The sequence below is a fragment of the Heterodontus francisci genome, chromosome 37 (genome assembly GCF_036365525.1).
Source record: "Heterodontus francisci isolate sHetFra1 chromosome 37, sHetFra1.hap1, whole genome shotgun sequence".
Taxonomy (NCBI): domain Eukaryota; kingdom Metazoa; phylum Chordata; class Chondrichthyes; order Heterodontiformes; family Heterodontidae; genus Heterodontus; species Heterodontus francisci.
Window position 1 is genome coordinate 11818367 of NC_090407.1, and position 12703 is coordinate 11831069.

The 12703-nt window shown below is 44.1% G+C and overlaps 1 protein-coding gene across 2 annotated transcripts in view; it reads right to left on the reverse strand.

Moving 5' to 3' along the window:
* espn (espin) overlaps window positions 1–12703 on the reverse strand; it is a 135712-nt gene that overhangs the window by 97407 nt on the left and 25602 nt on the right. For both annotated transcript variants that reach the window (XM_068017116.1, XM_068017115.1), the window contains exon 3: window positions 458–644. In XM_068017116.1, coding sequence (XP_067873217.1) covers window positions 458–644 — 187 coding nt within the window. The remainder of the gene's footprint in view (window positions 1–457; window positions 645–12703) is intronic.

Genomic DNA, 12703 nt, shown 5'->3' on the forward strand with positions numbered 1-12703 from the left:
TCACCCTATCTCTGCAAGCTCCAGTCCTCTATACCCTCTTCCCAATACTTCATTTCTCTGACTCCAGCCTTTTGTGCATCCTCTAGCTCCCTTCATCCCCCCATTAGTGGCACAGCCTTCAGCTGCCTGAGTCACACACTCTGGAATTCCCTCCTTAAACCTCTCCACTCCCCTCTCTCCTATGAAAACCTTCAGTCAAGCCTTCAGTCACTCATTCAACTTTCAACATTCTGGACTCAAGATCCATTTCCCTATGCTTTGAAATGCTTTGGAACGTACTTTGCGTTAAAGGCACTATATAGTGGTTGGTGTAAACAATTGGGCAACATGTTATAGGTTGAAGATTCAAGAATCCCCATAACTTGGACCACCAAATTGGAGATGGCAGTTTTAGCTAAAGAGATTCACCAGTCCAGTTTAGCCCATCCCAGCCTTGTGTTCCAAGAGCAGAACCTACCAGCCAGACGATTACAGTATTGTGTCCCATCTGTGCTGCCGAGTGGAGTGCAGTCATCCCATCATTGGCTCGTAGATGTGGGTCTGCTCCACATTCTTTCACAAGATACTGGACAGCCTCCAAGTGGCCTTCCTGGCTGGCCAAATATAGGGGCGTGGCACCATTTTTCATTTGCGTATTTACAACACTGAACGGAGAAAAAAAATGCCATTTTTAAAATTTCTTTCTTATCTTCGAAACGGAGGTGTGAAAGGAGGCTATTCAGCCCATTGTGTCTGTGCAGTGCAGTTTTGCATTAGCGTTTTAATCCCATTTCTATTCTCTTTTTCCCAGTTTGTAATATTGAAAACTTGGAGAAGTCTTTATCTAATTACCTTTTAAACATAATGATTGAATTAGTTGCAAAAGCTACTTCTGTCCACCGCATTCTGCCCCAGGTCCTAGCACATGAGATTCTTGAGTCACTTACCAAGGAAAAGTCGTTGAGGTGGTTTCACATTGTCCTGCTCCTAGCTGGCTTGCAACCAAGGTTTTTTTTATTCTTACATGGGATGTAGGTGTCACTGGCATGGCCAACATTTGTTGCCCATCCCTAATTGCCCTTGACAACTGTGTGGCCTGCTAGGCCATTTCAGAGGACAGTTAAGAGTCAACCACATTGCTGTAAGTCTGGAGTCACATGCAGGCCAAACCAGGTAAGGATGGCAGATTTCCTTCCCTAATGGACATTAGTGAACCAGATAGCTTTCAATTCCAGATTTGTATGAATTAACTGAATTTATATTCCACCAGCTACAGTGGTGGGATTTGAACCCATGTCCCCAGGGCATTAAAATAAAAGCAAAATACTGCGGATGCTGGAAATCTGAAATAAAAACAAGAAATGCTGGAATCACTCAGCAGGTCTGGCAGCATCTGTGGAAAGAGAAGCAGAGTTAACGTTTCGGGTCAGTGACCCTTCTTCGGAACCCTCCTTGTTCCGAAGAAGGGTCACTGACCCGAAACGTTAACTCTGCTTCTCTTTCCACAGATGCTGCCTGACCTGCTGAGTGATTCCAGCATTTCTTGTTTTTATCCCCAGGGCATTAGCCTGGACCTCTAGATTATTTGTACGCCACCACCTCCCCTCATTAAAGACCACCTGCACTCATTGGACGCAAGTAACCCTGTTGGATGTCTACCCAGTATTGGGAGACCATATTCTAGTCTCCAGTCCCTAGGGGATGCCTAGAGTCCAGCTCAAACGCTTCACCTGCTGAATCAGAGGCAGGAATGCTACCCTCAGCCAAAGACTCAAGTCACCTCTTGTGGAAATGCATTCCATATTCTAATAATTTTTTCTAATCTTTCAGAATATTAGTCACCTCTATTAGATTCCCCTTAACCTACTGTACCCCAATGAATAAAGCCCTATATCTTTCATTAGATTGTAATTAAATTCTCTCATCGTTGTATCACCCTAATTCATCAAATTACATGTTTTCAATGGTTCCGATATCCTTTCACGAATGGAGTCCTTAAAACTGCCCAAAATTACACAAAGTACTTCACCCATAGTCTAATCAATGTACCGAGTGATTCCTGTGTAGTTAGCTCAGATTTGCTGGTTATCAAATAGGATTCTGTGGATATTGGTGGATTATAGGAAAACTGCATTCATTTGACTGCAGATATGTACAATTATAGATTTTTCTGAGATCTTCGGGACCCTGACATCGAACTCAATTCGGGGTTGGGAACCTGGAGCTGGCCGTGGTGGGTCTTCGGTCGCGACCTTCCCGGAGTTGGCCAATTAAGAGAGGGGGGGGGGGCGGGACAGAGAGAGAGAGAGGGGGAGAGAGTGAGAGAGAGGGAGAGGGGGGAGAGAAGAGAAAGAGGGGGCACAGAAAGAGGGGGCACAGAGAGAGAGAGAAGGGGGGACAAAGAGAGAGAGAAGGGGGGACAAAGAGAGAGAGGGGGAACAGAAGAGACAGATGGGGCAGAGGGACAGATGGGGCAGAGGGAGAGAGATGGGGCAGAGGGAGAGAGATGGGGCAGAGGGAGAGAGATGGGGCAGAGGGAGAGAGATGGGGAAACAGACAGAGAGAAAGGGGAGAGAGGGCGAGAGGGAGCAGAGAGGGCGATACAGAACGAGAGGGACGAGAGGGGGGAGGGGAATGACACAGAGAGGGGGGGGGAACACAGATAAGGAGACAGAGAGAGAGAGAGAAAGAGAGAGAAGTGGGAGAGAGAGCGATCAAGATCACTCCTGAAAAGACGGATGTCTATCCAGAATATTCCACATTGCTACAAGTGTGCAGGCAAACATTGACTACTTGTGCAAGCAAAAGAATGCCAGGTAGTGGAGGTGGTGGTTTTCCCATGCACCTGCTGCCTTTGTCCTTCCAGGTCCTTGTCTAACTAGTCCATGCTGGTGTTTATGCTTCAGCTGAGTCTCCTCACTCCCTACTTCATCTCACCCTATCTGCATAACCTTCTATTCATTTCTGCCTCATATAATTATCCAGCTTTCTCTTAAATGCATCTATGCCTCAACTACTCCATGTTCCACATTCTAAGCACTCTCTAGATAAAGAAGTTTCTCCTGATTAACCAGTCTCCTTTTCATGAGCTTATTTAATTATTGAAGGAACATATTCAGTGTTGATTATAGCATTCATGCTGATATTTACACACCATGTATCCAATACAATGACCTCTAACTGAGACTCAGCACTAAGCAAGCTCTCAGCACCTATGACTCAGCGCAACCATAATCTTCTTACACATTGAAATGGACAAATTCTCAGCTGGAGACGAAGAACATCCCAGATGGCCTGGATTAGAGCAACTATCCTTTTAGTCTGATTGAGCTGCTGCCATGCAGGGGCTCCTGATGAAAAGGCAAAGCAAATACTTAAAATCACCTGTGTTTCGGTGCTCGCTTCCAACAAGCCCTGTTCACCTTAAGACTCCATGCATCTGTCTGATAGTCATCCATTGTTTCATGGAAAAGGAATATCTAACAGTGAAGTAGTGTGGAGAAATCCTGCTGAGCATATACTGTTAACAGGAGTGTGAGAAAGAAATACTGGAGTAGAAAAGCCAGTCTGTAAAATCTCTGTTTTATATGTTCACTCATGTTGAGCATACATTGCATTCACATCAATTATGATTTCTTTTGCTTTATACCAAGGTAAGTATAAATCAAGTGTCAATGCCCAACCCAACTCCAGCGCAAAGTGCAAAGAGATTCCCTGGAAAAAAAACCCTCACTCTGGAGTCTGGGCGGGAACGAACTTCAAACTTACACGATAAACCTGTAGTGGCAGCGGGAAGCAAAACTGCTTTGCATTCATGCTGCAGACGTCGTATGAAGGTATGTTTAAAGAGATTGGAAGAAGCATTTCAGTTAGAGATTTATCTTCCCTGCAGAAAGTGCAGTTTCAATGGAACGGCTGCCGGGACAATTCTACTAGAGGCAGGAGATCCTCTCTGCCAGGTTACTGCCCAGTGATGGTGAAAATCAACCCCAGGTTATGGTCATTTACAAGAGCAGAAAACTGGTGCAAAGAGTATTTTAAAGAAAACTACTTTGATGGCATGTATGGATCAGTTCCACATGGGCTTGTGCATTTTACAACTGAACTTTTGGAGGGTTATAATATGTTTTTTGTAGAGCTCCAAAAGCAGTATTGTGAAAACTCTACTTTATATAATAATGTACTTACTGTAACAGCAACATAATTGTGTGAGGTTGATGGATTCTCTGTACTTAACCATCATTATCTGTGCATATACCTGAAGAAACTGTGGTCCACAATTGAAAACACTCAATCCCACAATTCACCCAGTGTCTCAAAATAGATCCTGAAAACATGACCATTCAATAAAACAACAACAAATGGCTGAATGTTTTAGCAGGAAGAGCATTAGTTATCATGTCTACTGATAATGAGCACAAACAGTTCAATAATTCAAGAGAGTAACGGAAATCTGTTGTACTCTGAAACTGTGTCTAATTGTGCAGGAGCATCAGCCCCTGCACTGGCCCCACTTAAGCAACGCAGCAATGGAGAGATCTCAGCTTTCACAATAAAGAACACAAAAACACACGTTGTATTCCCACCTCTATGAAATAACTTATATATAACTGGAGCACTGAGCCATCAGTAACAGCACCGACTGGCCATTCTGTGCTGCCACTAACAACACTGAATGGTCAATCAATTACAGCACTAAATCCTTCATCAGATTCAGACATAAATGTATCAAGCAATAATATACATTAATTAATCAATCTGTAAAAGAAATGAATGGTCAACCAGTAACAGTCACTGATTGACCAATCAGTGACAGACACCAATTGGTCAATCAATAGAGTACCCTATTTGGTCAGACTGTAAAAGATAGTGAATGACTGGTCAGTGTTGTAACTAGACACTAATTGATCAGTACCTTATGCCCTCTTAATTACGGCACTGAACAGTCAGTCATGTTCGGGCACTGAATGGTTAATCAGTCAGCCTCTGTGCTGAAATACTGCTTAATTCAGTGAATTATTCAGTGTTTATATACAGTTTTCAGTATATTCTGCATTTAATCTATAACCAAATCAAGTGGATTGGTGTGGATCAATGTGATTCAAAGTAGATTCAGTTACTACAGATATTACAAGCACTTCAAAACTTTAAATGCTATTGACCTCCTCAGTGTCACATCTGCCACTAAGTTAGAGGGTAAAATGAAGAGGACTGACCATAAACCTGTACTTGGGTCCCTCAAAAGTCAGAACATTCATATAGCCAGAGAATTATACAGCTCAGGAAGCAATTCTGTGGCTGTGCTGGCACTTGAAAGAGCTATCCAATCAGTGTCACTACCCTGCTCTTTCCCTATGGCCTGGTAATTTTTTTCTCTTTCAAATATTTATCCAATTCTCTTTCGAAAGTTACGACTGAATCTACTTCCACCACCCTTTTAGGCAGTGCAGATTACAACAACTCACTGTGTTAAAAAGAATTCTCCTCATCTCCCTCTGGTTCTTTTGCCAATTACCTTAAATCTGTGTCCTCTGGTTACCAATCTTCCTGCCAGTGGAAACACTTTCCCATTATATACTCTATCAAAACCCCTCATAATTTCAAACACCTGTACAAAATCTCCCCTTAACCTTGTCTGCTCTTAGAAAAACAATCCCAGCTTCTCTAGTCTCTCCACATAACTGAAGTTCCTCATCTGTGGTACCATAGGAACATACGAAACAGGAGCAAGAGTGGACTATTTGTCCCCTCAAGCTTGCTCCACCATTCAACTCGATCATGGCTGATCTTCCAGCTCAATGCCATTTTCCCACACGATCCCCATATCCCTTGATATCTTTAAATCTAGAAATCTATTGATTTCTGTCTTGAACATACTCAATGACTGAGCATCCACAGCCCTCTGGGGTAAAGAATTCCACAGATTCACCACCCTCTGAGTGAAGAAACTCCTCCTCTTTTCAGTCCTAAATAGCCGATCTCTTATTCTGAGACTGTGTCCCCTGGTCTAGACCCACCAGCCAAGGGAAACATCCTTCCTCTATCGACCTTGTCGAGCCCTGTAAGAATTTTGTATATTTCGATGAGATCACCTCTCATTCTAATAAATCATTCTGTACCCTCTCCATGGCTTTGACATCCTTCCGAACGTGTAGTGCCCAGAATCAGCCAATACTCCAGCTGAGGCCTAACCGGTGATTTATAAAGGTCCAGCTTAACTTCTTTGCTTTTGTACTCTATGCCTCTATTTATAAAACCATGAGTCTGAATCTGCTCTGCTTTTTTTATAGCAATTTATAAACATCTACAGACTCACACCCACAAACAGGCTAATTCCCTGATGTGAGTTTGAAGCTTGCTACCACACTGTGACAGTCTCAATATCCTACTTTGCTGCCTGCTGCACTAATTCTAAGGGGGCACTGCCATTCTGTCTCATTAACCACAGCAATGCTCATTATGCCTGTTAGATTACTCTGGAGGTCAACTACTTTAGTGCGCAATTCTGCTTCTATCTTTCAGATGATTAATTACACATTGCATACGATAGTTGTTATTCTTTGAACGAAGGTATGCTCATTATTATCATGAGTGCTAACCTGACTAACTGGGGAAAAATAACAGGTTTTTGGAAGGTATTTTTGTGTTTATAAGGGTGAAGGAGGAATACTTTGCTCTTTTAAGCTACGAGTTTCAGCACCAACACACAGTAGAGCTTCAATGGTCCAATTCCGTGTCTCGATCCCAAGCTCTGCAAAGCACTCATAGATTCATAGAGAGATACAGCATTGAAACAGGCGCTTCGGCCCACCGAGTCTGTGCCGACCAACAACCACCCACTTATACTAATCCTACATTAATTCCATATTCCCTACCACATCCCCACCATTCTCCTACCACCTACCTACACTGGAGGCAATTTACAATGGCCAATTTACCTATCAACCTGCAAGTCTTTAGCTGTGGGAGGAAACCGGAGCACCCGGCGGAAACCCATGCGGTCACAGGGAGAACTTGCAAACTCCACACAGGCAGTACCCAGAACCGAACCCGGGTCGCTGGAGCTGTGAGGCTGCGGTGCTAACCATTGCGCCACTGTGCCGCTCCTTACTGCACCAGCACAATATGTTTATTTCCCAAACTATTGTCCTTTCAGCCTCTCTGAGTCAGATTGCCAATCTATCCCAGACAGAGCAGAAATGCCCTTCTTTCTCAAGTGTCCCCTCTCCTCACCCGAAGGCACTGACTCTCATCCATCTTCTTGTATAAACCTAGATAGTGGATGTTGGCACAAATATGCAATTCTGGGGACATCTCAGAGGGGAGTGATGCAGAGGGGAGCAGCTAGGAGTGGTGCTAAGGGGAGGTGCTGGGAATGATGCTGAGGGGAGGAGCTGGGATAAAAACAGAAAGTGCCGCAAATACTGGCAGCATCTGTGTAGAGAGAAACAGAGAAGCTGGGAGCTCATCTAATTTCAGTGCATTAATGTACACAAGTTGATATTGCCCTGAAAACGGTGACAGTGCATTAAGTGCAGATGTTTGGTGTATATTTAGACAGTCCAGTGAAGCAGTTGTGAATGCATTGTTCCAAAATGTTTTCATTTAGGCACACACTTGACTAGGCAGAATGTGCTGGAATATTCTGACCTGCATTGTAAACCAAATCCTTTGGAGATTTTCAAAACTTGGAATGGAGCCAGGAGTTGCAGGGAACTTGTTTACTTTTGTTTTATGAGCCCTGTGCAGGTTATCTTGGGCTGTAAACCATCCTGTCCCTTTAAATTGACAGCAATTACTGTGTGAATGTTGCACCCAGAACAGATAATGCCAAAAGCACTCATGCGATTAAAGAGCAACTGTAGAATGGCGATATATTTTTTCTGTTCTTATTGGAGCTCGTGTTTTCCAACAGTTTGCTGTTATACAAGTCATGGAGGTTTTGTTCTCTTTATGACACCAATTACTTCTTTCTACAAATTCAGATAAGACTGAACACAATAGAATCATTGCTACTAAAATGTTATCAATAGGAGCAGGAGGTGTCAACATGCTGGATAGAGAAACCGTTAATCTGGTGCATTAGCATCTGCCAGCCTGGGGATATTCATTCGACTGTTGATGACTACTGGAGGCAGAATGAAAGAACGTATGTTGATACAGGGCCTTTCATGTCCTCAGGACACTCCGAAACAGTTCAGAGCCAATTAATTACCCTTTGAAATCCTGTCGCTGCTATGTAGACAAATACAGCATCTACTTTGCACTCAGCAAGGTCCCGCCAGTTCACCTGCTTTTTGCTGGTATTGTTTGAGGAGGGGGATTGTTGACCAAGACACCTGGGAAGCTCCCTTTTCTTCTTTGCGAGAAGGTACCAGAGGATCTTTTATTCCCCAAGCAGGCAGATGAGGCCTTGATTCAATGTCTTATCTAGAAGGTGCAAGTGCCATCTCCACCACCACATCACTCCCTCAGTACTACACTGAGGCGCCAACCTACATTAGATGCTGAATCCCTGGAGTGGAACTTAAACTCACAACTTTCTGACTCAGGGATCAGAGTTTTAGTGCTGAGCCGACTCGAACAAGTCTGCATATTGCAATGTTACCAATCATTTTCAAAAATTCTGCAAGCTTTCAGAACAGATATAAGTCTTCTCCCCAAAATTTCACTTCTCAGATGAACAGCGATATTTCTAATGTCCCATCTGTTCACAAGAACATAATAGGAGCAGGGGTAGGCCACATGGCCCATCAAGCTTGCTCCATTATTCAATACGATCATGGCTGATCTTGGGCTTCAACTCCATTTTCCCACCTGCTCCCCATATCCTTCGATTCCCTGAGAGATCAAAAATCTGTCTATCTCAGCCTTAAATGTATTCAATGATGGAGCATCCACAACCCTCTGGGGTAGAGGATTCCAAAGATTCACAACCCTTTGAGTGAAGTAATTTCTCCTCATCGCAATCCTAAATGATCGGCCCCTTATCCTGAGATTATGCCCCCATTTTTTAGATTTCCCAGCCAGCAGAAACAATCTCTTAGTGTTTACCCTATCCAGCCCCTTAGGAATCTTGTAAGTTTCAATGAAACCTTCTTCTAAATTCCAGAGAGGATAGGTCCAATTTACTCAGCCTCTCATCCCAGGCACTAATTTAGTGAACCTTTGCTGCACTGCCTCCAATGCAAGTATATCCTTTCTTAAATGTGGAGACCTAAACTGTGCACAGTGCTCCATATGCGGTCTCACCAAAACCCTGTACAATTGCAGCAAGACTTCTTTATTCCTGTACTCCAATCCGCTCGCAATAAAGGCCAACATGCCATTTGCCTTGCTAATTGTTTGCTGTACCTACATGCTAACTTTCTGCCTTCCTTGTATAAGCACACCCAGGTCTCTTTGAACATCAGCACTTACAAGTTCCACACCTTTTAAAACATATTCTGCTTTTCTATTCTTACGACCAAAGTGAATGACTTCACACTTCCCTACATTATACTTCATCTGCCATCTTGTTGCTCACTCACTTAACCTCTCTCTTTGCAGCCTCTCTGTGTCCTCCCCACAGTTTACCTTTCCACCTACCTTTGTATCATCAGCAAACTTAGATCCATTACTCTCTGTCTCTTCATCTAAATCATTGATACCGATTGTAAATAGCTGAGACCCCAGCACTCCACTATTCACTGCCTGCCAACTTGAAAATGCCTCATTTATGCCCAAACTTTGCTTCCTATCTGTTAACCAATCCTCTACCCACACTAATAGATTACCCCCAACTCCATGAGCCCTTATCTTGCCTATTAACCTTTAGTGTGGCACCTTACTGAATGCAAGAGATAAATATGGAAGTCTGAATTGAACACATCCTGAATCACAGGATTCTCTTTGGGCTTTGCACATAGACTAGGCTGATACTTCAGTGCAATACTGAGGGATTTCTGGATTATTGAAGGAGCTGTCTATTAGATGAGACAGTAACCCTGTTTGCTATTGCAGTAGGTTTGAAACCCCTTCCAGGCAGGTAGTGACTGGAGCTCTGACTCTAAATTCTTGGTTGGCATTGAGTAAAATACTAACTTTTCCCCTCCCACTCACTGCCAAAACATCATTGGGTTATGGAATCCCTAAAACCCTTCCTCTGCATGGGGCTAACCACCCAATCAGCTGATATAATCAGGTTATGGAAACTCTTCTTCTTCAGCACTCCCTCGGGATCGAGGATGACTTGTTTCCACTGCAGTTCCCTGGGTTTGGAGGTGGCTGTTAAGTCCAATGCGTGATCTGCAGAGTGCCACATGAGGGGTAGGTGGTGTTTGAAGGGTCAGGTAGATGAGTAGTTTGGAGGTTTGTGCACTCCCTCCAATGCCTCGACTTTGCCTCCACATATTCCCCACAAAGTCCCTCGAGGTGTACGATGCCGTCCCAAATGAGCTTTCTCCATCTATGATGGTCTCAAGCCAGGGACTCCCACGAGTTGATGGGGATGTTTGATCTCTTCAGGGATGCTTTAAGGACATCTCTAAAGTGTTTCCGTTGTCCTCCTGGGAGTCTCCTAACACAATCACATTCTGAGTAGAACAGCTGCTTCAGGAGTCTGGTGTCAGGTATGTGGATGACATGTCCCACCCAGTGGATGCTAGTTTTGGGAGATTAGCACCCCGATGCTGGGCAGGTTGGCTTGGGAGAGGACGCTGCTGTTGGATTGCCTTTCTTGTTACTGGATTCGGAGGATCTTGCGGAGGCACCTCTGGTGGGACTTCTCCAGTGCTTTGAGGCACCTGCTGTAGGTTGTCCAAGTCTGCAAAGCACGTCGGAGCGCAGGGATCACTGCTGCCCAGTAAACCATTATCTTAGTCTCAGGTTTGAGATTCTGATCCTCAAATACTCTCTTCCTCAGTCAGCCGAAGGCTGAGCTGGTACACAGCCAAAGACTTGCAGGTTGATAGGTAAATTGGCCATTGTAAATTGCCCCTAGTGTAGGTAGGTGGTAGGAGAATTGAGGGAAGGTGGGGATGTGGTAGGGAATATGGGATTAATGTAGGATTAGTATAAATGGATGGTTGATGGTCGGCACAGACTCGATGGGCCGAAGGGCCTGTTTCAGTGCTGTATCTCTCTATGACTCTATTGGAGGCAATGATGAACCTTGCCATCTGACTCTGCCTTCACCGAGAGGAGGCTCCTAAAATATGGAAAGTGGTTTACATTTCCCGGGATGATGCGATTGATCTTGAATGACGGGGGGAGGTGGTTGGAAGAGGACTTTCATTTCCCGAGTGTTTAGTGAAAGACCCATTTTCTCATACGCTTTGGGGAAGGAGCCGACAATGATCTGGAGCTCAGTTTCAGAGTGAGCGCACACGCAAACGTCATCTGCATAATGCAGCTCGACTGAAGCTGTGTAAAAAAAGATGGCTCCTGGACAGTCGGTGTCCTCGGGAAGACCTCACTGCGGACATCTATCTGTGGCCATCTGCTGTCATCCAGTGCTCTTTCTCTCCCGCTAAATCCTCTCTTCTGCTGTTTAAGTTCCCCTGATTTTAACAGTGGGTGTATTTTAGCTCAAGCTTCAAGTTAACTGTTAGTTTAAATGGCCTTTGTCTGATGGTTCAAACCCCATCCCCCGACCTTACCTTCTGAGCTCTGGTAATTATCTGGATAAGACCTGGATGTGGATTTGTCTCTCAAATCTGGCTTCAAATTCCTGGCTGCACTGGACAGCAAGATCACATTTCTAGACTGGAAAAAACAAAAGACTGCTATGTCTAAATTCTGCTATTATTTGATCTGGAAAAATCTAGATCGTGATGTTCTTTCAAACTTGGCTTCAAATGGAAACCAGCATTGTGAAAGCAACAAATCATCCTGTAACCAGGATATTTCTATCTCCTCCCAAAACGTCCTGTAACCAGGATATTTCCATCTCCTCCCAAAACGTCCTGTTACCAGGATATCTCCATCTCCTCCCTAAACGTCCTGTAACCAGGAGATCTCCATCTCCTCCCAAAAAGGTGAAGGAGGCTTAGGATTGAGAAATAGGGAACTCCAAAGTCAACATCAAGCACATTTTGGTCTCACTGTTTTATCACAACGATATTATTTTGTGAACTGCCTCTTTTTCTGAGCCACTTGTAATCTCATGATGCTAGCAGACACTCTCCCACTCTTTCCCCACCTTGACTCTCTGGGCACGACATTCCATTTTGTCAGCTCCAGACTCCCCTCCCTGCAGCTTAAGAATTCATTTTGTGCCCTTCTACTTGTCCTCTATATTCCAATGCCAAGCCTCGTCCCTCTACCTGGGAAATACTTCCTCCTCTCCCAATATTGTCCATTTTTCTTCCTTCTCTTGACTCCTGCCAAGTTACAGTTCTAGAGACACTGGCAAATCATCCAACTGATTACTAAATCATAGAGCACATCACTGAGCACCAACCCAGTCTTGACCTCATTCAATGTCCACATTTTCCAGAAGGACGCTCAGTAATCAGGGGCAAAGAACCCTGGCTGACTTTTCCAATCACAAACCCAGAGGGACTGAGACCATCAGCAGGACCCCAATTACTGCCTAACAGACACGAGTACAGACCAGGAACCAACAAAGTAACTATTTTTTGAAAGATCTACTGTCAGCCTTGGCTCAGTGACTCACTTACCTTGGAGTTAGAAGGCTTAAACAACTTGAGCACATAATCTAGGCTGAGATTTAGGTGCAGTA